The sequence below is a fragment of the Barbatula barbatula genome, assembly GCF_947034865.1.
Source record: "Barbatula barbatula genome assembly, chromosome: 3".
NCBI classification, from domain to species: Eukaryota; Metazoa; Chordata; class Actinopteri; order Cypriniformes; family Nemacheilidae; genus Barbatula; species Barbatula barbatula.
The window spans coordinates 21,682,216-21,709,333 of NC_136764.1; the positions used below are offsets into that span (position 1 = coordinate 21,682,216).

The 27,118-nt window shown below is 38.7% G+C and overlaps 1 protein-coding gene across 1 annotated transcript; it reads left to right on the forward strand.

Moving 5' to 3' along the window:
- Positions 1-5: 5 nt before the first annotated feature.
- Positions 6-26,717, forward strand: colec12 (collectin sub-family member 12). Its single transcript, XM_079453475.1, has 10 exons — positions 6-1,311; positions 4,184-4,234; positions 16,902-17,024; positions 22,318-22,404; positions 22,487-23,530; positions 24,395-24,883; positions 25,024-25,166; positions 25,295-25,404; positions 25,721-25,863; positions 26,128-26,717. Exons 1-10 carry the CDS (start codon positions 1,305-1,307, stop codon positions 26,145-26,147), a joined length of 2,217 nt encoding a protein of 738 aa, XP_079309601.1. The 5' UTR covers positions 6-1,304; the 3' UTR covers positions 26,148-26,717.
- The last annotated feature ends 401 nt before the right edge of the window (positions 26,718-27,118 follow it).

Sequence of the window (27,118 nt, forward strand, 5' to 3'; positions counted from 1 at the left end):
TCGGCTTAGAGCCCAGCAGAGCTTAAATTCGTTGGTGTTGTGTTTTTAGTTTACTGCTTAGCCTCGTTAAGTAGGAAAAACATATCGGGCCAGAGAGGTGTGACACTTGTGTGGTGCAACGAATCCTACGATTGTGAGCGATCCAGCGGGATGCCAAATAATTCATCACGGATCCCTGCGGCGGAGGGATCAAGAGGGAAACAGAAAGAACAACACGAGCTGTGTGCTTATTAAAGCCGAAGAGAGCGGAACAATTGTGCAAGAAATGTTGGACAACTGTCAACGCGTGCAAAACAGGCTACTTCGTCTCACTTGGCAACAATGAGATGCGGATTCAAAATGTTAGCTTGCGTTCATAAGAGTTTAATGTGAAAGAGAATGAGATATAATTTAGGCTACATGCAGAAAAGATCTACCTTAACTCATAACATTTTAACATTATAAACTTATCTACTTTTATACATTTAAGAATGGGGTTAGAACAAATAGCCAAGCGAAGGTTAAGTTTTAGGCTTACAAATATGCCTAAAGGAAGAAGATGTGAATATATTTGATATTTAAAAGAATTACAGTCTTAGTAACACGTGCGTGTCCTAAATCGTTTGAGCAGGCCTAGTTTAATTTATTTATGTTGCCTGGGTAACTTTATTTATAGATTTTTGTATCATTCGAGTTTGTGTAAAACCACAGAAAACCCAAAGAAACGACCTGTGCTTTTATGACAGGAACAATACGACACAACTGGTAACCAAACCGCCAAAAAGCATTCTTACTAAAGTTGAACTATAATGAAACATGTTTTCTTCCCCTAAAAGCGCGACGTGTAAGGTCCTCCCACGTGCCAAGAGGAAGTTTAACTCCAGATGCGCGTAGAGTCCGAGGCTCATTGGAGGCTGCAGCGCTTCACCTGGTTTTTCTTTAAGAATCCACAAGATCCAGTCAATGCACAAAACAAGTGGACTAACAGACACCCCGCAGACTCTCAGCAGAAGTGAACAAGAGGCATCCTTACATCATCTGAATTTCCACCCTGAACACATTCTCATGGGGAAAGAGAAGATTTTACATTTGTAATCTTCTGTAAAGCAACTCTGTGTCCATCATTTTTACGCTTTGCAAGTTTTGCGTCCGTCGCAGGGGTGTGCAAGAGTCAAAACGGATGTTTCAGGTGGACTTCTCGCCTCTGTGAAACTTTTTGCACTGTGGAAATATTCAGAGGCACTTTTCTTCGACTCTGCACTATTGTCATGAGATTGATGTGAACGTTTGACTCGGAACGGTGTAGCTACTCCAGTTCGACCACAATGAAGGGTAAGCCGCACGCACGTTAGGTTTAAACCCGTCTATCGTTTTATTCCACGACATTGATGGAGTCTATCCACGCGTTTCCCTCTTTATTTGGTGCTTTTCTTTCTTTCCCCTATGACCGGAATGTGTGTAAGCGCAGCGCTTAAAACATCTGGTGTCGATTAAAGTGCTCGTGGTGTGTACGTTTGGCTGAACTGCCAGAGGAAAGATGAACAGAAAGATCTACACACACTGACCCAGCTATTGTGTGGGATGTTACACTGCTTTATTATCCTCAATGCGCGGTCATCTAAAGGCCCAGTTCACCCAAAAATGAAAATTCTGCCACCATTCACCTTTCGAGTCCACATTTGTGTGCATTTATTTGTTCTGATGAACACAGAGAAAGATGTTTGGAAGAATGCTTATAACCAAACGGATCTCACCCCTACACCCCTATATTTTCTTCCAAATGTCTGCTTTCGTGTTCAACAGAACGAAGTAACTTTTCCAACTATGGGAGTCAATGGGGGGCAAGATCTGTTTGGTTATAAGCATTCTTCCAAACAGCTTTCTCTGTGTACATCAGAATAATGACATTTATACAGATCATTTGAAACAACTGCCTTGATGAACGAATTCTTCATTTTTGGGTGAACAGTACTGTTTACAAACGAAACATCTGGTAAAAGAGTTTTTTTCTTGCGTTCAAATCTTGTTGGTACATTATTTGTCGAAGGGTCCTTTTTCAGCTTGATGATTTATTTTTAAAGCGTGTAAAAACGAAAGTTTTAACAAAAAATGTCAATCGTATTTAAAACGTGTTACGTGAGTTCATTTCCAAGATGGAAAATGAACAGTCAGAGTTACGTCAATGAAAATGAAAAGGTTCGTTGTATTCTCAGAGGTTGCTGAAACTTTTTTAAAGGTGCTTTAGGAGCCTGGATTTGGTTTTGGTTATACATCCTGGTTGCACAAGAGAATCTCAATGTGTGACTCACTTACAGTAAGAACAACCCCCTGCATCTCCCCATGCGGATTCATTTAACACAGTCAATGGCCAGATGTTCTGACACGGACCGTATCCCTGTTCACATTATAGCTCATGCACAAATTTGACTGTTTTTCCTTTAATCTTCTCGAGTCCAGTGCTGCCATCCAGTGGAAATGATAGGTGTAGCCTATCATGCGTAAATATGAAAAGAAAAACTAAACTCAGAACATAAATCTTTCTTAAATATACAAATAAGAAATCTCGCTTCATCTACTACCCTTAGAAATTATCTCCTTTTAGCACATTGTTTAAATGTAACTTCCAAACAAATCGATGTGTATAAAAGCAGCAGTAAGCAGACACATGTTTGTGTCAACAAGTTCCCGTGCAATGCCTGGATTTAGTCTAAACTTCAAACAAATGTGGTATTTGTTTTTGCTTCATCTTTAAGATAGATAAATGTTTATTTATCCATAAAAATAATTTAATGAATGAACATATTATAGCCTGTGTGACTAGTAAACAAATCACAACATGGCACTTGTAAATAACCTAATTCAGACCACACACACTGTTGTTGAGTTATTGGTCGCCAGCGGCCCTCCATCCTACTCCTCCACAACCCTACACGTCTCATTTTGCAAGCTGTATTTCAGTTGTAATGTGATGTTTCAGGACATGGCTTTGTGTGGGAGTTTTGTTCCCTAGCTTTTATTCCCAGAGAAACTGTTGTATTTCAGGAAAAAGACCGAAATAGCCAACAGTCCGCAAATACACGGCCAGGCCTATTTGTTTCGTAGTTTTCCACTCTGAGGTTTATGTGTTCTGGGTTGTGTATGTCTGAGGGTTTGGATGGTCGGACCCGAGGTCACACTCTACAGGGGTTCTGTTGATGGTTTGGTAGAGCTAGGGTGAGTGGGCTCCAGCTACAGAAACATGTGTTCTTTCTTTATTTTCTCTGGCTTTGGACAATGACACATAAAACCGCCCGGAGTCACCCCTCTCCTTTCCCATGAGCACGGTAGCCACATGAGAGAGCGCTTTAAGGCAGATTGTGCTCCAAGGCAGCAAGAGGAAGTAATAGATGGTGTCCTTTCCAGCAGTTAGATTTATACTAGCAGACCACATGATTTCTATAACATCTACAATGTTTCTTCAGCATAGCATGTTGTTCCCATGTCAGATGTTCTTGCCTCCCTGTAAAGGAACAGTTGAACCAAAAATGAACATTTTGACACTGTTTATTCACCCTCAAGTTGTTCCAAACATGTTTATATATATTTTGAAGAATAGGAAAGCATCAGTTCTGGGGCACTTTTGACTACCATTGTAATTTTTCCTACTTCGGTAGTCAATGGTGGCCAAGAACTGTTTGCTTATAAGCATTCTTCCAAATATCTTTCTCCGTGTTCAACAGAACAAAGACATTTACACAGCGAACAATTTTAAGGCTGAGTAAAGGAAGACAGAATTGTTATTTTTGGATGAACAGTTCCTTTAAGCACACAGAATGCTTACTTGGACATTCTTAAAGTATTATTTTTCCCTTTTTAAACACTAAAATATTCTACAATTTATATGTAGTTTAACATTGTTCCCAAACTGTGTTGCTATTAGTATAATCTGAAAAATTGGTCAAATAAAAAAAATCACCAAATTAAAGCATTTTTACTAGTAGTCTGAGGCTTTTGGTCCTTGCTGTATGTTTGATGTTATGTTAAGCTTGTTGTCTGTTATTTTATTATAATGGTAAATGCAAGTGCTGCAGAGATGCGTCTTACACATCATAACCCTTAAGACATCAGTTGCACTTGCAGTCCCAGAGCTTCACGACATCCTTTGATCATCAGGCCTGTACTGTTTACTTGACTAATTCCATTTGCAATTTGTCCTTTTTTGCAGACGACTTCAATGACGAAGAGGAAGTGCAGTCTTTTGGCTACAAAAGGTTTGGTAAGTGCATTGCCGTCCACAATAGAGATGTTTTCTTTATTCTTCATCATATATCAGCTTAAAAGTGTTTTCAGATAAATCAGATCTTGGATAGGCAGGGAAGCTGATTAAAAGATAAACAAGGTCATGTTCTGGCGTCTACCTCGGTTGTTTTCCTTTCTAAACATGTGTTATTGTCATTAGCCCATCGGAGGGATGTTGTAGTAAACAGGTCTGTCCTTTCTCTCTTCTTTCATCTTACTGTTTTCTGTTTTGTATATGGTCATGCTAAACTGAGTACATGTTTGAATGATTTGTTTTTATCCATGTGCACATTCACATAGAAACAGAATGTAGATGTAATTTCTGGGAGGGTTTGAATGCGAACATATGTCATGTTTCGTTCTGTGATTCTTTCAACCCGAAACACACAGTTTAGGGACATAAAGCTTTGTGTATTTGCGTTTGCAAATAATACACTTTCATTGCAGATGTATGTTTGCTAATCGTCTTATTCTTGATATACCGGGTTGTTCATTTAGACACTGGAGGAGAGGTCTGCATGCAATAATATATCTCATTCACTGTTTATTTTATTTCCTGTAGTAGTCTATAGCGTCAAGAAAGAGGTTTCAAGTTATTATCAGTTTGGCTTAGATATAATTTAGGTCATATATGTTGTGCCTCCCTAAAAAGAGCAATAATCACTGAGGCATGGGTTGATAAAGAACATAAATGTAAAGAATAGCTCTTAAAAGCATTTGGACCCTGGCCCATAGTTCCTTTGTCATGGGTGGGTTTTTTTGCTGTGAAAACACATTGGAAAGAGACTCACAGTCTACCACACATAGACATTACAGACATAGATATGTACTGTAAATCTTTATAGATAAAAACTTTAATAATGGCTATATATGTAAAACAACAGTAGGTGCCATGCAGCAAAAGAGACACTTACTATATCTCAAAGATGAGTCTGATGTCATGTACCCTTACTGATCTACAGTATGTCCTCTGCTCATTTTGAGGACTTTTTTGATGCATGTTTATTTGCATTGTGACTGCCAGGTGGCAGGGGGAGAGGGTTTTTAGAATGTGGTGGAATATATAATAACTGCTGTCTCTGTCTAGAAACTGGTGGGATACAGGGGTGTGTGCACTCTCAGTAGATATATTACATCCCAAAACACCCGTTTTGCTGAGCAAGTGCAGTTTTGGATGAAAAGGCATGGAAACTATTCAAGCTCCTTCTCTCTGTGGTATAACCAAATAATCCCAGCTGTCTGTTTGGATTTGTCATACACATTTGGTTTTAACACATTTTCGCTATTAAGTTCATTATTTTTCCCTTCAATCAAAATATCAGGGCTAGATATTTGGCAAAAGATGCTGCGGAATAAAAGGGATGCTTGGTACAACCTCAAAAGCAGTTTTCAATCTTGTCAATGTCACAGGGATAAAGAACTGGATGGCAAATGAACATTTTAGGATATCGTGTGCACACTTTTGACGCGAAGGATGTTTCGGAAAAGTTACGCTCATCAAATTCCAATGCTGCAGCATGGAGAAAAATTTAAAATTACATTTTTAAAGCAATAGTGATTTTATCTACTTATTTACATTAATGGACAGTAATGTCTATCATACACAGTGTATTTCACAAATCAATGATGTCATAAAAACAATTTGGGGTTCCCCAAAGAACCATTTACTTAAAGAATTGTATAAGAGCCATTTCATACCATTTACTACAAAGAACCTTTTGTGAAACAGAAAGTTGATTGGGATGTAAAGGTGCTTATAAGGATCTACTGACAGAAATGCAATATAATATACACACAGTAACTATGTCTTCAGAGGTGTGTAAAGACCTTACGTAATGAAGTGTTATGTTTTTGTTTTCTTTGAATGAGCTATTTCTATCTACATACATGGCGGGTCCTCTTACATGGAATCCGCCATGTTGTTGTTTCTACAGTAGCCCTAAATGGACAAACTACTTTACATAAATACATTAGCTGTGACTGAATTCACCCATTATCTCCTGTATAGTGCACTATATCGGGTGTTCACCGTTTTGTAGTGTTGTTCGAATTCTGAGTAAACAACTCAAATCTCCACATTGGACCTTTAAATATCCATTCAGCTGAAAAGGGTTCTTCTATGGCAGGGTTTTCCAAACTGGTGTTGGTGCACCCGGTGGTTTATGAATGAATTTCAGGGGGTTCATGAGTTGGTTCACAAGTACAATATACAAGTTGTTTCCATTATTTTGAAAAAAGTTAAATTTCTAATAAAAGTTGCAGGTTTAATGATATCAACAATTATGTAAAATACTGCCGATAGAAATTTTAAAACAGATACATGTTTTTAAAGTTAAACATGAAGGTGCTAATAATTTATTGAAAAATGTCCCTAAAATCTCAGGACATACTTAAATATTTAATCTGCATTACAAATCTGTTCAATAAAAGTATTATTTTCAATGTTTCAATGTAGAAATAAAAACAGTTTACATTGTTGATGCCCTAATTCTGACTGGAAAACTTCTGAGTGGCCTATCACTTCTCACAACAATCTGATGATGTAAACGGTACAATGCAGATGTTCTGTGGCCTTGTTCTTGATGTTTACATGTCCCGTTGTGGGTATGTATTTGCTATAATATATGTCTGAGAAGGAGCAAGTGGTTTAAATTTGGCTGAAGTTTGTTATTTTGTTTTCAGAGTACTTGCTCAATGCACCCCCCGGGGGCTTCAGCCTATAAAGACAAGCTTGTGTTTCAAATACGCGTGCATAGACGATGTATGGAGGCTGATGGAGAAAGAAAATGTTTCTGTCCTCTGGCCCACGGGATCTGTGGGTTAAGCTGTCAGGGGGTCTGTAGGATTTTGTACTTAACTCCACCCTGTAACCAGGCCTAGGAGAATGGCACACGGTTCTCCAACAAAACACAGGATATTTTCCTCCCATGGGATTTCAATCCCACACAAAAAATTAACAGTTCCCAGCAGGAGATTCATGGCATGGACCGTAAGGACTCTGGAGAGGGCAGTAGAAGGGAACGGCCTGGGTCAACACTGGGTCAGACCAGAGGAATTTGATTCTCTAAAAACCACTCTGCTGAACATCAGAGCGTGACCCTTTGGAAAGAGAAAACAACATCTGACCTGGCGCTGCTCTGAACAATTCTTACAATTCAGTTTACATAGTTACAAGATGCTCGAAGATGAGCAAAGCTTGCTTGTTTATGTGAAATTGTCCTGTTATTGGAGCCCATAGACTCTTGACTACATTCACGTTGAACTCGTGGATGACAGGAAGCGGATCAGTAGTGGTGGTCTTCTTGCATAAACTAAAAACCATAACAAAACTTCGTCTCCCCATACAAATAGATATAAATTCAGCTTCTACAACAGACCAGCTGTTGATCTCTCTCTTGCGTGAGGGACGCAGCAAGACTTCCGTCAAGGCAGCATCCATCCAACCATTTCTCCAGAAGGTCTTCGGGGATGTTCATACCCATAAACGGCACCCCTGTAACAAGCTATCATATGATAGGGTGTCACACCTAAATGATGGATAGGTCCAGTGCCTTTCCTGCACAACAGGATCTGGCAGTCTTTCAATAACAACACATGTCATTAATGGAGACCAACTCTTTTCTTTTGGCATTACCAATAAAAGACAGACTCGAGTGCTGCAGTGTGTCTGATATATTAATGAAAGTCTTTTGGCCCGCGAGTAAGCCAAAATCAACTCTGTGCTTCCTGGCCTGAACAAATGTGAGAGTGAAGGAACGATGTGTATTTTTCTTCGCTCGACTCTTGTGTCGGAGTAGGCTACTACTTACTCGCAGTCCTGTCTGCAGATGTGGCCAAGACGGAGGCACAGCGCCTTTGTTTCTAAGACTTTGATTACTTTGGCTGTCAAGGGGACCGCCGCACGGTATTTTTCATGATCGTGTTTCATTTTAGACTTCTTTTAGATTACATTTTACCCCGATAAGGCATGCAGTACATAATAATGAGGTTGCGTTTGGTCGCCTGTGCAACGTGTGGTGTTTCTGCTCTTAAAGGGACAGTTTACCCAACGGTGAAACTATCATTACCCAACTATCATTTACTCACACTTTTGTCATTTCATGTCTTTATTTTTCCGCAGAACACAGCACACCGGTGCCCATTTACTTGCATTGGTCAATGGGGACCAACGGTTTTTGGTCATCAAAATTTTTCTTTTATCTTCTCCAGTTGAAGAAACTCAGTTGAAGAGAGTAAATGATGACAGATTTTTAGTTTCTGGGTGAACCGTCCCCCTTTAAGATGTTTGTGAACAGTTAACAAACACCTACTTAGGATTTAATGAACTCATCGTTGTAGAAATGTTAACCGCAAGAGAGGCATTATCTTCTCAGACAGTTGACATTTGGTCAGGAATTACTACCCAACTATTTTTCTTCATGCGATATCTAGCTAAATGTGACACGGTTGTTGTTAAAATCCATTTCATTTCATATTCACCCTTCATCTTGTCAACTCACGGGTGAAGTGGCACAGTTGTCGCACCGTTCGCCACACTTTGTTCTGTTACGTGTCAAGCGTCTGGCAATGGGATTTATTAAAGAGCTCAGTGGTTTTATTGACTGCGTAAAGTGATGAAGTTTGCGAGTGCTTTTGGGTGACTCTGGCTCATGTCAGGATAAGCTTTGTTGCTGCGGTAACGGACAGCCTTCCACTGTAATTCCTCTGATCGCTGAGTCAGGTTCTAGGTCTTGTGGTGGGCCACCCACCAGCATGAACCTTTCCTGCTCAACCCCACCTCCCCCAACCCACATTCCCTCCTCTGCTGGAACATTCTCTACACATTAAAGAGATTAAGAACAGAGGAAAAGTGTTTCATAATTTGATGTATGATGGTTTGGTGGTAAGAATTGTTGACCTACTCTGAATTGTGTCATCAGCTCTGTGAAGGATCATTGTTTAGTGCTGTAATCTACTGTATTCCAAAGTTTCTTTTGCCATGAAGCGTGTTTGTTGGCAAACGCTTGGACGAAATGAGATCATGCAACTAAAGTTTCAAAAATGTCCCTTCAATGGTTCGCACACAGCAAACAAACGCAATGCAGAAACCTTCAGCTGACATCAGAATCATCTTGTAAACCAGCATATTAATATGACTTTGCTCTGTGGTCATCTTCTTGACGCTCAGATATTTATGTTTGATTGAAGCAGCATGTTCATAACAATTCAATTATCATGCAAGCGGGTGTCTGCAAGGGTGATGTATTACTTTTATAAGACTTTATACCAAACCCTAAAAATAATCTGCACTCACTCAGAGAACCTTTTCTCGCTCGTGAAAGTTTGGGGCCAGATTCCAGAACATTACAGCGTTCTGAATGAGGGGGCTGTTTGAAAATCTCCATGGAAACATCTAGCTGACATCACATTGCTGTCAAGAGCAATGAGCCGTATTGAAAATCAGTGCAGGCAACAGTACATTTGTGGGCGGTGTTCTTTTCGTGAGCCCCAGTGCTGTGTTCTCATCTCACTTCTTTATAAAACCACAACCACAAAAGATTGAAAGTAATAATTTGTTATTTCGTAATATGATTTATATCAGTGAGGTCATTAGTATAAGTAGTCCCACCAGACTCTCTAAAGTCCGTTGTGTTAAGCTTCAATTCAAACTTGTACACACTTTGCTATTTACTTTATTATATCATACAATATTAGAGTCGGCATGAAATGTAAGTTGCAATGGTGTTTGCTTCCAAATTATGACATACTGTATATCTGTGAAATGTCCTCTCTTAAATGAGTAAAAATGTAGGTAAGGGCTTGATTTTATCCTTTGGGAATTGATTGGAACATTGAAAGGAGAAAGGCTGGTTATAGGACATTTTGTATAGTCCCACCCTTGGATTAAAATAATATTAAGAAAGTAGATTGTTGCTTTATGGGGAATATTGGATAACCACATGAATATTTGCATACTTCGCATCAGGTGTGTAACAATTGCATGTAGGAATTGTCCTTCTCATTTTCCTCAACGTAAAAGTAAATGTTTTGGAAACCAAGTATGATGATTTAAATGCTTTGTATTAAAACGTGCTCTGCTGGAGTTGATGTTTAGTTGGTCTAGATCACGTCTGATAAATTATGGTATGTGTGCCGGTATAATCTTTCCAGTGTTGAAGGGTAGGTGGCATGTTTTTGTGTTTCAATTGAAACACGATTATAAAATGTTTGTTTTGAAACATGAGTGGGGATGGGGCAATGATTGACATTACCTCACCATTCGATTTCAAAGGATATGAACAATTACAAAACCAACAACGGCCACATTCATTACCAGGATGGTACATAACAACAAAATAAGTCATTTTTGTGAGCGTGTCTATTACCTTATTGCAAACGACAAGATTGTAATCTACACTGTAAACCCAAATAAGTTGAGTGTACTTTAACATTTTGAGGAAACCGATTGCCTTACAAAAGTTAAGCAATGACAATCATCAAACAAATTCAGATAAACAGATCAACTGCAATGCATGCTGGAAATCATGAATGAGTTTTACAAAGGTAATAGCTCTGTATTTACTAACCCACTAAAATAGGTGAATGACTTTGTATGACAAGTCATTGCATATAATGTTTCATGTTAAAATAAACATTTGTTCTTCAACCCAAACTGTGTTCACTCTTACCAAAGAGCTGTGAAAAATGTGTTGTGTTTTGACCCCCAACTAGCTTAGCAAGTCTTCCTCTGTAAACCAATTTGATGTAAAGGTCCAGAAGCATTTGCCGGTCCGAAGTGGTATTTTCTGCAGGAACCGTTTGCTGGATTACGAACAAGGTGAACTTGTGTGGCTTTACTCAAACTGTTGGCAGAAAAACTTGCAGAGCTCTGCATATATCAAGCTTTCAAAGCCAATAATGTCTACCTGCTGTGTTTTCGTGGAATTGTATTTTGACTTATCTGCATGAGTCATTAAGCATATTTTCTGACGAAAGTATAAAGACAGATGTTAGATTACATAAGATAATGCTGTCCTACCTTTTTTTTTCATTTTAACTTTTTAAAGAGTTTAAAAAACCTTTAAACCATTTATAAGATTGCAGGAGAATTGATACTAAAAACATCATTTTAATGTATAAACATATAAATTGTGCAATAAAGCGCGGAATGTCATTACCTAGAGGCTCTGGCTGTGGATTTTGATTTCCTGTCGCAGATTCTTACTGGGATCTGCCAGTCTGTCTGGCTGTAAATTATCTTTGTTTTTGTCTCCACACATTCTCCATACATCCTTTTTTACGGTTTCCCCTTTAGGTTGTGCTATTTTTTACACTGCATTTTTACAGTAGTATAATACAGATGACTACAGGGCCGTGCACAATCATGTACGTATATATGCGAACAGATAAACATTTCTTCTAAGCACCGACAACCATGGAAATGTCATATTGGGCTGATGCAAGAGCTTTAACAATTTTTTGTTTTGTGCAGTGGTTAGTTTTAACAATTCATGGCTGTATGTCATCTCATTCCTTCAGAGTCTCACAGGATTTCTATGTGGTCTTGATCACATAAGGAAATAATTGGAGTTGAAAACAGCCCACACGTGTCCCAGTGACTCTGCCAATGTCTTAGTAAAGAGTTTATTGCCTCTCTCTAACTACAGAGAGGATTTATTCCTATTTCTGCCTTCTTTGTTTCTGATGTCATAAATGACTTTTGGAACAAATGCTTTAAAGGTGTTCCTTAAAGTCCCCATGAAAGCAAACAGGAAATTCTAAGTGCTTTCCACAGAGTTGCAATGATAATTATAAATGATTTATCTGTGCACACCATTATTTTTCATTCAGTTTCATTTCAGTTATTCATTTGCACTTGTAATCTTTAATCTAAAACATCAAACTGCTTGCCACTGATTTGTTTTTTATTCAAATGACTTGTGTCTGTCACGATTTTCCGAAGTGTACAGTACAGGTTTAGTTTTTATTGCAGATTTGAGCTGAATGAAATCAATGAAATGTTTTATGTCAATGGACTGTGCTGTTTTCACTGGGCCAAGTCATTCATAAATTCCCCTCCCTCAAATACACAGAATGCACTTCCTATACCATGGCTGTGTTTTATAAATTAGGCTAAAGCAAGTAATACAAAGGGTTCTTTGACTAAAGCATTCCTTGCATGCAAATTGTAAACCGAGCTGACACGTTAGATGTTTGTTCTTTAGTGTCTGGTATGAAGGGATGATGTATCAAATGTTCTCCTGCATCCTTGGATTTTTTTCTGTCTTTAATAAGCACCAGATGGTTGGGGTTGTTGTGCCTGTTTAAAGTGTTATAAACCTGTTTGCCGTCTAAAAAGGCTGGCATGCTAGCGGTGTGGAGCAATACAGTTCAGAGGTTTACAAACATAATGGTGTAGTAATTTGTCTCTGTGGTTTTAACCTCTTTTTTAGAGGGTTTACTTGTTAACATTCCAGAGAGGGGTCTTTTAATGAGGGGTGCGGGGGGTATGATGATTGGATCCAGAGTTGTGCACCAGATACACAAAATGTACCAGCTAGCAGTTCTTAATAGACATGAATGTAAATGACGTATTATTTGAGACTTGTTTAATTCATGTTACCAGATGTTCTCAATGGTCACATGGAGATGGAGAAAGCAACTATTTATGAACATAATAAAGCTTGTTGTTTTCTTTTAATAAAATAACCTGAAATGCTATAAATGTTATTTTATGTTCCTTTGTATTTAGTCATTACATCACTGACACTTGAAGGGTTTACATTTTTCACATAGACTACAAGGTAAAGAATGGCTCTGTCTGTTTTACCAGATGTTTTTTTTAACATGGTCATCTGCCAATTGATGTTGTCAGATACTTTGTAATAGTACATTTGCAATATTTCCCAAAATAATGGCCAAAATTAAGACAAACTCAAAAACACCATAAAATAAAATGTTCAATAACTAGATAATGGTATGTTTTATATCATATCCTTTTTTACTGTAAGTTAAACAGCTTTGTCATTTTTGAAGTTGAATCAAATTAGCTTTATCAGTCAGTTAAACTTAAATTATATTGAGCTGACTTGAAACATATTTTCTTTCAATATAATAAAGCTCAATTGACACACATAGCTAATTTTATTTCACTTAAAACGTTAAGGCAGCTGCAATTGGTGAATTTCTTTTACAGTGTATCTGTTTTTCTAAAGCTCACATCGTTATTATAGAGGACTTAACACAAGTTACTTATCAGTCACTTAACTTTGAACTTAATTGTCCTGTAAAATGCTTAGCATGAAGATAATGACAGTATGGGAACATGTCATTATTTAAATCAATGCAAACTGTCACGGATCGTGGAAGGAAAGAACCCAAGTGCAGGCAGACACGGGGATGAAGGGGTTAACACGGACTTTAATAAATACAGAAAACAAACACCCACGAGGGGGTAAAAAGACAGTACACAATAACTAATAATATGAACTGAAAACTAAACTAGAACTCAAAAACACTAAGGCTAAACAAAGACTAGAATAAACTTAAATACTTCTCTCAGGACAAGGCTTCTAAGACGTGGTAACAAGTACAGGCATACAAGTACATCCCAGGAAACACATACCACATACAATGAACGAGCACAGGACAATGAACACGAGGATGTTTATAGGGAGACAGACAAAGGATAATTAACAATGGGCAGGTGTGGGTAATGAGACACAGGAGGAAAGCAATACTAGGAACGAGAGGGGCGGGGCCAATGACGAGACTGGAGAGAACACTTATCATGTCCTAATTGATCATATGTTTCTCTCCACATAAAACACGTGGGTCTGTCATGATTCTGCCCCTAGACCAGAAAACCAAGACAAGATTAGGCAGAATCATGACACAAACTGTACACTGTATCACAGTTCAATAAAGGGAAGGAAGGAGGCGGGAACCGGCGAACAGAAAACAACTTTTAATGAATAAATAAAAACGTAAATAGACATTCGGCACAACATAAAGTCCAGGCCTGGTCCTCTCTCACTGACGGTCCGGTCGCTCGTCCTCTTATGCTCCCAATCTCCTCCGTGATATACGAGACTGGTGCGCGTACAGCTGACGCTCGTAATCAAGCACCGGATTCGAATCCCGGCTCTCGTCCCGTCTACCTCACTACATACACATAATACTTAATCATTTTTAAGTTTCAAGAAAAAGTACTACAGGCCTACAATTGTAAAACGCATTAAAATGTAACAATTTATCACTTAATGAAATGAATTGAAATGAGTTCACAGTGAATAAGTGACTGCAATCTACCCTCTAAAGCACAATAATGGAGCATTTCTTCTTTAAAACCATCTTGGGTCAGGAACAGTTTCCCTAATTGATGAATCACTTGTATATGTTTATATGTTACTTCCAGTGCCACACAAACAGCAACTCAAACAGGCAGAAAACTGCCTTTTTGTTGCCATGGAAATTTCCATGACAAGCGTTTTGTTGAGTTAGGCTGGTGCGAGTGGCTCAGGTACAGAGAGAAAAAAAGAAGAGAGAAGTACAGGAATTTTTCTTAGAGCGACTTCCTGAGTCCAAATGAAACACAGCTGTTGCACAGCCATGGATGCGGATATCAGCTTTTCCCACTAACCCCACCTCTGCCACAGTTTAACAATCCCATCTCACACAGTCAAAACTGAATCTTCTCCATCTTTCCTTACTCAACATTACAACTTTTAATCTGCTCAAAAGATCTGTAGCACTCAGAATGTCTGTGTTCTGTAGATGTTATTTATCATCTTTAATGTGTGGTATGTGCAGACATTTTGGACTGTTGACTCTGTTCAGGTGTTTGACTGGTTATTTTCTCAGTGGGAATTTACTGGATCCGAACCCGTCGTTGCAGGCCTTGCTGGAAACTGTGGCCCCATTCCAGACCTTCCTGTACTTCAGGCCCCCAAATTCATTTTTCACTTCAAATGTTTGTATGCATGCTGACTGAAAACCTAAAACTAATTTATTTTGGATGTTCATTTTAAACGAATGGCCCCAAAATGTGTTGTTTTAGAACTAAATAAGTCCTTCCTTGACATTCCCCCTGCCCTTGAAAGAGCACATCTGTACTTCCCTGAAATCCTCCTGATTTTAAAACACATGTAGGGGAGTTAGCAAAGTCTGTGTAGTTAAAGGCAGTCTAGCTTCAATGTTGAGAGCAATTGTCCCTAGTTAAACAGGCAGATGAAAAAGAGCTATGCAGATGTGACGCGTTCATTGCTTGCTTTTTCCTCACTCTTCTGCACATCCCACTGACCCATAGCCATAGGTGGTGATTACGCTTGTTTGCATGCTGTGGTTTGGTTATAGTTGAGTTAGGTTGGGTGGGGGCCGATTGGAGGCCTCTCTCAATACATTCTCCACATCCGGGGCCATAGCTCGGAGGGTCTTTCAAGGCGTTCTGCCTTGATGTTTACACAGATGTTTGGGGCTAAGGACAAGCTCCCCTGCGACCTGCCCACCCCCAACTCTCTCCTGGGGCTTTCATTTCGGCCTGACCTGGATGCCATGGCTGTCACTGTGGCCATCTGCTGATAAAACCCACATTCTGATAACATGGGGGGGAGGATGTGAACCCAGTTGTGGAATGTCTGGACTTTTTCTGAAGTTGTTTGGATGTTTATTTGCTAAGGCCCTTGTCCACTTCGACCTCAGCACAGCAGGGTTCCTCTTAAATGTTTTCTACAGGATTAGCGACAAACATGCAGTGTGTTGCATACTTGATGTTTTGTTGCCAATACAATATTCATGCTGTACATCCCACTGGTTCGAAGTGTGACGTTGTAAGTGATTCTCTATAGATTTAAAGGGTAAATAATTTGATGCAATAGACTGACTGAAACAGACACGTTCAGGACAAACATCACATATGGTTGTCGCTCATCGTGGTAATCTCTGATGGTGTAGTTTCATCTTGGCTTGTGAAAACAAGCAGAAGAGCAGTTATTTCTGAGGAAATCACTTCCTCACGTGCTGAGAGATCTCCAGAGTTGCTTTGCGTGAAATCACTGAAATATTTGTTTGTCCGTTGGAATTTTGTTGTTTTTCTAAGAATTTTCCTGCAGGTGTTGCAGATATTGTTGTTTTAGATGTTGTTCACCTTCTGTTATGCAACAGTTACAAACTCTGAAATGAACTGAAACATAGAGTGTAGTAGCTGTTCATTATCAGCACCATAAAGACTATTAAGTTCATTTCAAATAGAAGCAAATATGCTAATGTCAAATATTCCAAAATTAGCAGAAACCTCATGGTGTTCCAATGAAGTGATCTGAAGGTGAACTCTTACATATTGTGCTTATATACAGTATAATGAAAGTATCTGCCTACAAAGAGATTCGGACCAAGAGGGAAAGACTAAATGGTCATAGTTTTGATTAAAAGTACATTTTGACAGTAATGTGGTTTTCCCCAGTCATTGTCGTTTTAGAAATTAAACCGGAAACTGAAACTGAAAACCAGACTTTGGTCAACATCAGAAGATCGTCACTAACGTATGCGCATTTTAAGTCCGTTATCGCTTTACAATGAGAAATGAATGATCTGAGAGAATAACAAATAATTTTCCTATTTTCATTATTTCTTATTTCATTTTTTTAAAATGTTTTTTTCTGTTACAGGCATCCAGGAGGGAAATGAATGTACTAAGTGTAAAAATGACTGGGCCCTGAGGGTGGCTATTGCTCTTCTGTATGTGCTTTGTGCACTTCTCACCATAGCTGTGGCTGTACTCGGCTACAAAGGTAAGAAGTTTTTCAATGTCTTTGAAAGTTCTGACTTATTCATCTCTGAGGTGTGACATGCATACTAGAGCATTATATTGATATTTTCCAAATGCAAGAGGGCTCACAATGGGAGCACCATTTTGTGTCATCATAGGCACCCAGTGCTATAATCGACTCCCCAGTGCATCTAGCAACCCAGAAAACGTGAAAAATTAGAGCCCAGTAAGTTTTTTTGGTGTGCCTTTCCCTTCAAGCATGTGAGATTTCACTCCTGTTGTGACGTAAAAAACGGATTTTATTATTCTGTTACCGCCCCTTAATCTAGACAGTTCCGCTCTTCCGCAGTTGTTGTTTTCACAAGCGTTGTACGTTACGCCATGGCTAAAGTTCATGGACAAAGCCAGTGTTCTCCTTATTCTTTATTTATATGTTATTTGACAAATTGGCACTTGGATTTTAGCTCTATGTATGTTAATACATTATCTGCGTTAATATGTTTAGCTGCGGCAAGCTGTTTGTTTTGCTAATGAACATTGTCGAACACTCCGGTTAGTCTCAAATCATTCGTCCTTTGGCTGAAAAATCTGTCACAGCATACTAGTTATGCTCTCACGTTGTGTGTGTTATGTTATAACTTGTTAATCCACGTAATACCTCGGAGATCTGTGGATGCGCATTCCCTTGATTTTAGGCAAGCCTACACATTAGGATGCTCTGTTTCTGGTTATGGATTTTTGAGTCTCCGGACAAATGATTTGAGACGTTGAAAACTAAACTAACCGCAGAGTTTTGGAAATATCATTTAGCTAAAACATTGCCATGGCTGTACTGCGCGTGTGTGTGTTGTGTTTATACGCCGGATGGAAAGGGGGTGGGGTGCGCTGTAACCCATTACCATTTAAAGAGACATGCATCAAAAACGTTTGCTGTGAGCATAGCTGTTTTTGACGAGACAAAAAGTGTTTTGTTTGATTGTTTTTAAGCAAAATATGTTACAGATATTTCATGAAGACCCTATAAATCATAAATCATACCAACTTGTTGAAAGTGCTCATCCGACGAGTCCTTTAATGCTGCCTACAGATTTTTAGGAAGCCATGCAAGTATCATCACACAAAAAGGCATTACCGTGAACAAAGTGTCTATGATGATGTCTATGATGATTAGGGTGACCAGATTTCTCAGAGTGGAATACGGGACAGACACAGAACCCACAGACCCACAACACCTACTGCACACATACAAGTATTTACACTTAATAATATTGTTTTACCTTGACACCCTCTAGAGGCTTGAAGTATCGCACAAGCACAGGGAACAATTTAATGTCTTTGTGGTTGGATGCATCCACAGTTAATGTGACAAATGAGCACTTGTCCAAATCATGCTGAACTTCTTCCTCTGACAAAGGACCAAGAACGTTACATATTATAGCCTCAGATTTAGTGCGAGCTGAAGAAAATTTCGGATCATACAATTTCTTTATCAATTTTGCAGTGCAGTCAGCTGACCGAAAACTATGGCCATGAATAACAGAATGGTATGCAAAAAGTCCTTCACGTGCATGTACTTTATCAGATTCGCAACTTTGCTTCACAAAACATTTGCTGACACTTGGAGTAGCAGACTTACTTTTAGCAGCGTCCATGTGCTTTTTTGTGTGCATATGCTGCGTAATGTCGGCTCGGCCTCCGTGAGCAATAGAAAAGCGAGCCCCGCAAATGTTGCATCTTAATTTGCTTGCCTCTGATTGTGACTCTCTTTTGAGAAATTTAAACTCTTTCTGAAGATCGTCGTTGAATGTACAGGAACGCTTCTTTGACATCTTTGAACTTGAGTGAGTCAATTAAGCTTATCCGTGGTCTCGTCTCGTATACATTACACTTGATGTCGGACTCCGCCTTCACTAACTAACTGCAAGTTGGGAATGATTGGGGGAATTGTGATTGGATGGAATTGAATTGTCCTTCTGCCTTCTCTTATTGGATGGAATTTTTTTCTCGAAAATATACTATGAGGTGATTTGCTAGTTTTATTAGGCTATTCCGTGTGAGAGGAGTAGGCTACTGACGCACGCTATCACTCAGAAAAAAATGTATATATATATTTACAATGAAATACGGGACAAATCATGCTTTTTTCATAATAAGTCGGGACACTAAAATTAGAGTTGAAATACGGGACTGTCCCGGGAAAAACGGGACGTCTGGTCACCCTAATGATGATGCCTTATAATTCTATGCTTATTGATGTTTTGCTCTGTTAGATTAGCAACATGTCAACCTCAAACTGTGGCATGTGGCATATTGGTGTATTCAAGGATTCCAGATTGGTCACTTATGAGGATGAATGATGGCTGAGATGTCTACTACTGTATGTAGGTAGTGAGGCAGCACACCACAAAGCTCATATGTTTGGATTTTTAGCCTGCATTTCATAGTGAAGTCTCATGCACTCTGTTGTCTGTTGTTTAGACCAAAATCCTGGAATACTTTTCATCTAGGTTTATTGGGTCCATTCTTTTTCATTGACTTTTTTTTCTCTCCCTGTTCAACCGTGGTTCGCTTTACTTCTTGTCTTGACATAAGGCAACTGTATTGAACAACAGAAACAGGATAGTTTCCAAATATTATTACCATGACTATTACACTCACATGTGTTTTCGCTATTAGCTGGAAAAGCCAACAGCACAAACAGGCTTGTGTGAAACTTTTTCCAAGTAATTTATGTAAAAGATGAGGTTGTCTTACAATAATAAATAAAGTGTTGAAATGTAGTTATGATATGCTGTGTTTTTGTTGTATCCAATTGTTATTCTGTCATCCCTTCTACAACACTCTCAAATATGACCTTGACAACATCTTATTTATTTAAATTAACTTTATCTGAGTTCAGTGGTATTGTCCAGATAGAGTCCTTGATGCACATTGAATCCACATGTCCCATGTGCTTCTCTATAGTCTAATGCCATCCAGATGAGCAGGACATGTAAAGCAGCGAGTCTCCCAGCAAACCCACTCCAGAAGAGGTTTTATGCTTTAGCAGCAATTTGTTGTCCCAGAAACCACAGGTTGACTGACAGGAACTTTGTGGCATTCTGAATAAAGTTCATGTTTCCTCTGTTGGCAGGGTCAGAAGATGTGTTTGCTAAACGTGGTCTAAATGATCCACTAAACAGCATCTTATTGACATCAGTTTATATTTGCGTTGTCAGATTAACTCCAGTGAGTGTGTCGGGGGTCTCTGATGCACGTTCAGGGTTACGTCCCTTTTGGAAATTTCTGTCAAAACGTTCCTGCTAAACTATTCCAAAACAACATAAATGATTCCGAAAAATAATCTCAAAGAAGTAAATATAAAGTTTGTTGGGGGGAGGGTTAGAGGAGAAATTTGCAGTTTTGACCTCCTGCTGACAGTCTCCCAGTGTGAAAATGACCAACAAGCCTTTGAAATAGACCTCCATGTTTAGTTTCTCCCCTGCAGCATGTATTCGTTTCGTGTTTGGTTACATAAGCGCAGTGAGGAATGCTATCATTCAACATCTTTGATGTGTTTTTGTTCGCAAAATTGTGAATAGCAAAGTGCTGCATGTCTGGATGAAACGCTAGGTTAAAAGCAATGTGCACAAATACACTGGAGAGTAAAGATGATGACTATGTTTTTCATTCATGTTTGACCACCAGTTGAGAAAATCAGTGAAATAATGTATTCCCGGACTTCACTGCTGTGTCAGAAAGACCAATAATATTTAGTTTTGACTGTTCTGTGGAAATAGACAATGTGACGGTAAGAGAATTTAGTGGAATGCACTGTTAAGGTGCCCTCTAGTGGTGCATGTAAACAAAACATTAAAATTAAAGGGATTATTTGCCCCAAAATACATTTCAGTTCTGTCATCCTTTATTCACCCTCATGTTTTTCAAAACACAATATTTTGTGGAACAAGATATTTTGAGAAATGTCTCGAGTGTTTTTTGTGTCCATGCAATGGAAGTAAATGAGGTCTATGCTGTTTGGTTACCAACATTCTTCAAAATACCTTATTTTGTTTTCTGCTAAAAAAAAGAAAGTCATACAGGTTTGTAAAGGCATGAGGTTAAGTGAATGATGATTCATTTTACAAATTTTTTATTACCTATCCCTTTAAAAGTCACATAAGCATACACACTAAGGGTAACAACAGTGTAAGGACATGTGTTAGCTGGGAAAGCTGGGTTATGATTACGGATATTCACATTTTAACCCTGAATCATCTTAAAATAGTTCGAACTGAGATTCATTATTGTATAAATCAGGGATGAGACGAAGAATCAGTCTATAGTGGTAGACACCCAAATAGAGACCTTTAAGGATTCATTCCAGATTCCAGAGGAAATGAAGGGTCCTACATTTCGTGCATGACTGTGTGTGGAATGTGTTTTTTTATACATGTACATTAAACAGGTTAACAATGTTAAGTCATGGTTATGGCCTTAAAGGGAAGTTCACCCAAAAATCTACTTTGTGTGATTTTGTTACTCTCCCACATGACGTTAAACATGTTTAGAGAACTTTCGGCATCTTTGGAGCACAAATTAAGATATTTAGAGAGATTTCCAGGCATCCTCATGGACATCATGGTGTCGGTTTTTGCCAACATCCAGAAAAGTACTAAAGACATTGTGAAATTGGTCCATCCGCGCATAGTGGCTCAATTTTTTTGAAGCAACGAGAATGCATTATGTGTGAAAAACAAACCAAAATACAGACTTTAATCAATATATTCTCCTCTGTCTTGTCAATGGCGCGTTTTCACGAGAGCACTTCTTTGTCTTCTTCTTGGAAGAGATCACTGTGTTTTGGGTCAGAGCGCTGGCGTCCAATAGGGGCAAACCCCATGCGGCGTTTGCCGCAAAAACCTAAAACGCATGCATCAAAGTGCTCTCGTCCAAGAAGAAAAAGTGCTCCCGTGAAAGCGCAGAGCACTTCAGAATATAGATAGAGGAGAAGTATCGAGTAAAGTCGGTATTACATATATTGTTTTGCACATAAAGCATTCTCGTCACCTCAGAAAAATTCTAATGATTTTTGGCTGAACTTCCCCTTAAATCTGACTTGAATTTATGTATTTATATTCTCCTTTCACAATAGAGTAGCAGCACTATTGTGCAAATCTACATCCATTGAACTCAGAAGACATATTAAATACACTGACTACTTTTTTAATGATTTTAAAATGAACTTTGTGGAATTCCTCGGATGCTTTGAACTCATTTATTGTATACCAGTTGAATCAAATTCTGACTGGCATTCTGTAATGTGTGTCCCACAGTAGTCCAAAGGATGGATAATGTAACAGAGGGAATGGAAAACTACGGTGGGAAAATCAAGTCTGTAGAGACAGATCTTAAGAAGCTCGGTGAGTTTTTCTGTGGAAATCAAAGTGCCTGCGAGAAAACATCAATTAATGTTACTTATTGAAATCTAAATTTAATGTGCAGATGATCAAGCAGGAGAAAAGTCTGAAAACGCCACGAACGAGCTCCTTTTATTCAAAATGGGAATTCAGACCTTGCAGAATCAGCTCAATGAAGTTGCCCTGAGGTCCTCCAGCAACAGAGCTGCGCTGGATGACCTCCGGCTAGCCGGCGAGGACGTGCAGAACGGACACCTGTCGCTGCGAGATCTGCTGGAGAGCAACGCCAACGTCATCAGTAAAGTTAACCGCACCTTAAACATATACAGCGGCCTGATCAATGGACTAAAGGAGGACACCGTACAGCTTCAGTCGGATCTTCAAACGCAAAGCAGCAAACAGAGTCAAAACACCCACAGCATCAGCTCTCTGAACTTCACCCAAACCCAGCAGAGAAACCTCATTAGCTCCCTCCAGAGGTCAGTGGAGGACACGAGTCAGGCCGTCCAGAAGCTGAAGAATGATTATCAGAGCCTTCAGCAGGTGGCCAGGCAGACCAAAGCAGATGCAGACTGGCTGAGAGAGAAAGTGCAGAACCTTCAAGCTTTAGCTACTAATAATTCAGCACTCACCCGCTCTAACAGTGACACTCTGGAGGACGTGAGCTCTCAGTTAAACTCGCTCTCAGAGCAGGTGCAAAATGCCTCAGCCATCACTGACGGCCATGACCAGAGCCTCCGCGAGCTCATGGACCAACAGCGAGATCACGACAACGCCACTTCGATGAAGTTCGATGCGCTAGAGGCCCGTCTCGACCGCAACGATGGGGAAATGGACCGCATAACAGGGAATGTTAGCTTTTCCACACAGCTGCTAGGGGCGATCAGCACAGACCTCAATGGTCTGCGCAGCTGCGCCGAGACAGTGACTCGGCATTCTGACCTGCTGCTGGGGTTGAACAACAGTGTGGCCGAAACAAGGGCGGAGAGCACGGAGCTCAAAGCCCAGCAGGAAGAACTTGTAGGCAGGCTTGACAAAGAGGTCAGCAGCCTCTCCATAGTGATGGAGGAAATGAAACTGGTCGACAGCAAACACTCGCAAATCATTACAAACTTCACTATCCTTCAGGGTAAGATCGTGGGGCTAGTATTCTTTTTCTACACAAATTAAAATCTTAAAGGGGTAGTTCACACACAAATAAAAAATTATTCATCATGTTCAGATCCTGTATATGACTGAAGATATTTCGTGATTTTTAAAAGAAATGTGATTTTGTGTTTGGTTACCAACATTCTTCAAAATATCTTCTTTTGTGTTCTGCAGAAGAAAGAAAGGCATACAGGTTTGGAATGACATATGGGTAAATAATTGATGAAAGGAATTTCATTTTTAGGTGAACTATCCCTTTAATTTAGTGAGATTATCATATCTATGATAAAAAATCTTTATAATAATTCTAATTATTATAATAAAATTATTATATTACTACATTTGATCTGATATTTATATTTACATTTTATGTATTATGATTAAAATAAGGTAATATGTTAATATATCTAAATATATTCAGTTTTATTATTTATATATTTTAATGTATATAACATATTTCTACTACTGATATACTGATTCTGTAATATTAAATATAAATAATCATAATATTATATATGAATATGATATAAAATATTAATAACAATTATTATTGTTTTTTTTATTATAATATATTCATACAATATTATAATTATATATTGATATATAATATCGATTGGTTCAAACTGCCTTATTAGTGGCACACATTTACATTTTCATTGTCATTTTATTCTTATGTATCTGGGATATGTAATTGGAAAAAAATATATAAAAACATGATTGTCTTTATAATTAGCAACCAAAAAAGGTGGTTAGAACACATGTGCTGCGATCATTTATGAACCATTTATTTCTAGAATAAATGTTATTTTTACTGTCAATTATAATTCATTTTTTATTATTTCAGGCCCTCCTGGTCCAAGAGGTTCTCGGGGAGACAAAGGGTCCCAAGGGCCTGCAGGCAAACCTGGGCAGAAAGGTGAAAGTGGGGAAAAGGGAGCACCTGGAGTCGCTGGACCTAAGGGAGAGAGGGGTCCAGCGGGTCCTCCAGGTGTGCCAGGGTTCAAAGGCCCACCCGGATCAAGAGGAAGCACTGGACCAAAGGGCTCACGTGGGTCGGGTGGTAGGGCGGGGGCTACTGGAGAGAAAGGTGACCCTGGTATCCCTGGTCTTCCCGGAAGAGATGGCCAGCCGGGTCCGCAGGGGCCACAAGGACCACAGGGACTCAGAGGGCCAGCAGGGCCCACCGGACCAGAAGGAGCCCGTGGACCAGTTGGCCCTATTGGTCCAGCTGGACCTCCTGGATTACCAGGACTTCCTGCCCCAGTAGTTGTGCCAGCTTTAAATCCACAAGGCTTTGTTAATCGCCAGGTCGCTCTACCCACAAGTGCTCCAGGTACAAACGTATTTATTAGTATATAGAGCATAGAGTAAATAATTTATGTACAGTAATATGAACGTGTTATTCAATGTGTGATAGTGCGGTTGCTGAGTTAGGGGTAACTTGAGTATAATAAAAATTTGTTTTTATTTAAGGGTGCCCACCTAAGTGGAAGAGCTTCCGAGGAAATTGTTACTACTTCTCAACTTCAACAGAGATTGTAAACTTTGATGGAGCAAAGGAAAGCTGCAGCAACAAGAGTTCATCGATGCTTATTATCAATGATGAAGATGAACAGGTAGATTCTGATTCCTATTCTGTCTAATCCTGGGGGCTCGGATATACAGCGTAATACATTGTGCGATGTATTAAAGTATCTTATAGTCTCCTCTCTGTTAATACTTGTAACTTTATTAAATATCATAGCTATGGATAAACAGGCAGAATTCTGAAAAAGGCTACTTCTGGCTGGGCCTCACAGACAGTGCAGAGGAAAACATCTGGAGATGGCTGGATGGAAGTCTGCCTGACTATACGTGAGTTAATCAATCAAGTAAAAACATACAAAATATACCTTTCTTTAAATAGTGATATGCACTATTACTTTAATATAGTAAAATAAGAGTCAGGGACAGTGCTTTTTGTAGAACATACAGTCTTTTCAGTAAATATCGTATGGTACACAGAGCTGAAGAATAAAAATCATAATTGTGAATTAAATCAATCAAAGTATGTAATAAAGGAGGGTAAAGCATATGTGAAACATTTCTGCAAATTCTGTGTTATAGCACAAGTTGCCCAGGGTTATGTGTAATATTTCAGTTATTTAGTACTCTTGTCTTTTTTTAATAGAAATTGGAAAGTTGGACAGCCTGATAACTGGAGCCATGGTCATGAAGTAGGAGAAGATTGCGCTGCGTTAATACACAACGGCCAGTGGAATGACTGTTTCTGCACAGAACGCATTGGTTTCATCTGTGAAGTTACTAATGAATGTATGTCACATTTCTTACTTCGTCACTGCTGTCCTTCAGAAACCTTGTCTCCGTATTTTTTCACTGGGTTTAGCAAGTAAAAAAAAAACTATAAAAAGTATAAAAAATGACAGTACATTGATTTAAATCATTTAAAAAGGACAGGCTATTTCCCATTAGTACACCCTGGGTTTCAGAATAGTGACGGAACAGGTTTCGGAACAGTGACGGTATATTTTTTGCTTGTTTGAATTCAGCTTATTGTGTTTTCTTTATTATTCACAGCAAAAGTCCCAGTTTTATAGCATCCGTTGCTGAATGAGCAGAGAATATTGGAACTGACAATCACAGAGACACTTCAGAAGACCTCTGTCACAAATAGCCTCTCACAAAGCCAGAACAAATGCTTTGCCCAGTCAGCATCTTCCCTGATGGACACAAAGACATCAGCGATCAATGTGACCAGTTAAAGACTGCAAATGACATTAAAATATATAGATCACCAGTCATGGCATTGTTTAGATGAGAAAGCTGTAATGTATTGTAATCATGTGATTGTAAATACCTTTATAATGTTTTACCTAAGTCAACACGTATGCCACAACACTCCAGTGCAATACAAAGAAGCTTTGGAGCTGCTTTAATGAAGAGAAAGCTAAGCATAAAGCTACAAATATACTGATGTTTTAAAGACTCTAATTCAACATTTGTTCAAACCAGAGTTTTCTTCCCAAGTCGTATTATGAAGGATCTCAGTGATGTGATTAAAAATTCAACATCAAATATTTGATTAGATGCATTAGTTATGTATAAAATAGTTGAATATGTATGTCATCATAAAAGGTCATGTTTTATCTGAAATAAAAGAAAATGTTAAAAGAAAATGTTTTTTCATCTCGCATCCATCTGAGTTAAAGAGTGTGTGAGCCTGCATCTTTGTTGCTATGTCTATTCACTCCTCCATATTAAGGATGTTTAACATAAATTTGTTTCACGTTTAAATTTAACGACTTAATTCTTCAAAGCTGAAAACACTCAAATAAATCTGCAGAAAGAATTAAGACACCATTTCAAAATTGTTTTTGTTTATTAATTTACCATTAATAGGTAGGTACAATTTCCATTTTTGTTTCTTTATGTGATCTACTAACAAGATTTTTTTTCCAAATTTCAAATCATAATTTTGCAGAAAATGAAAACTGGAGAAACGGTTGAAGATAACAGAAAATATGCTCTGTATTTTTTCAGACTGCAAAGAAAGCACGTTCATATTCAC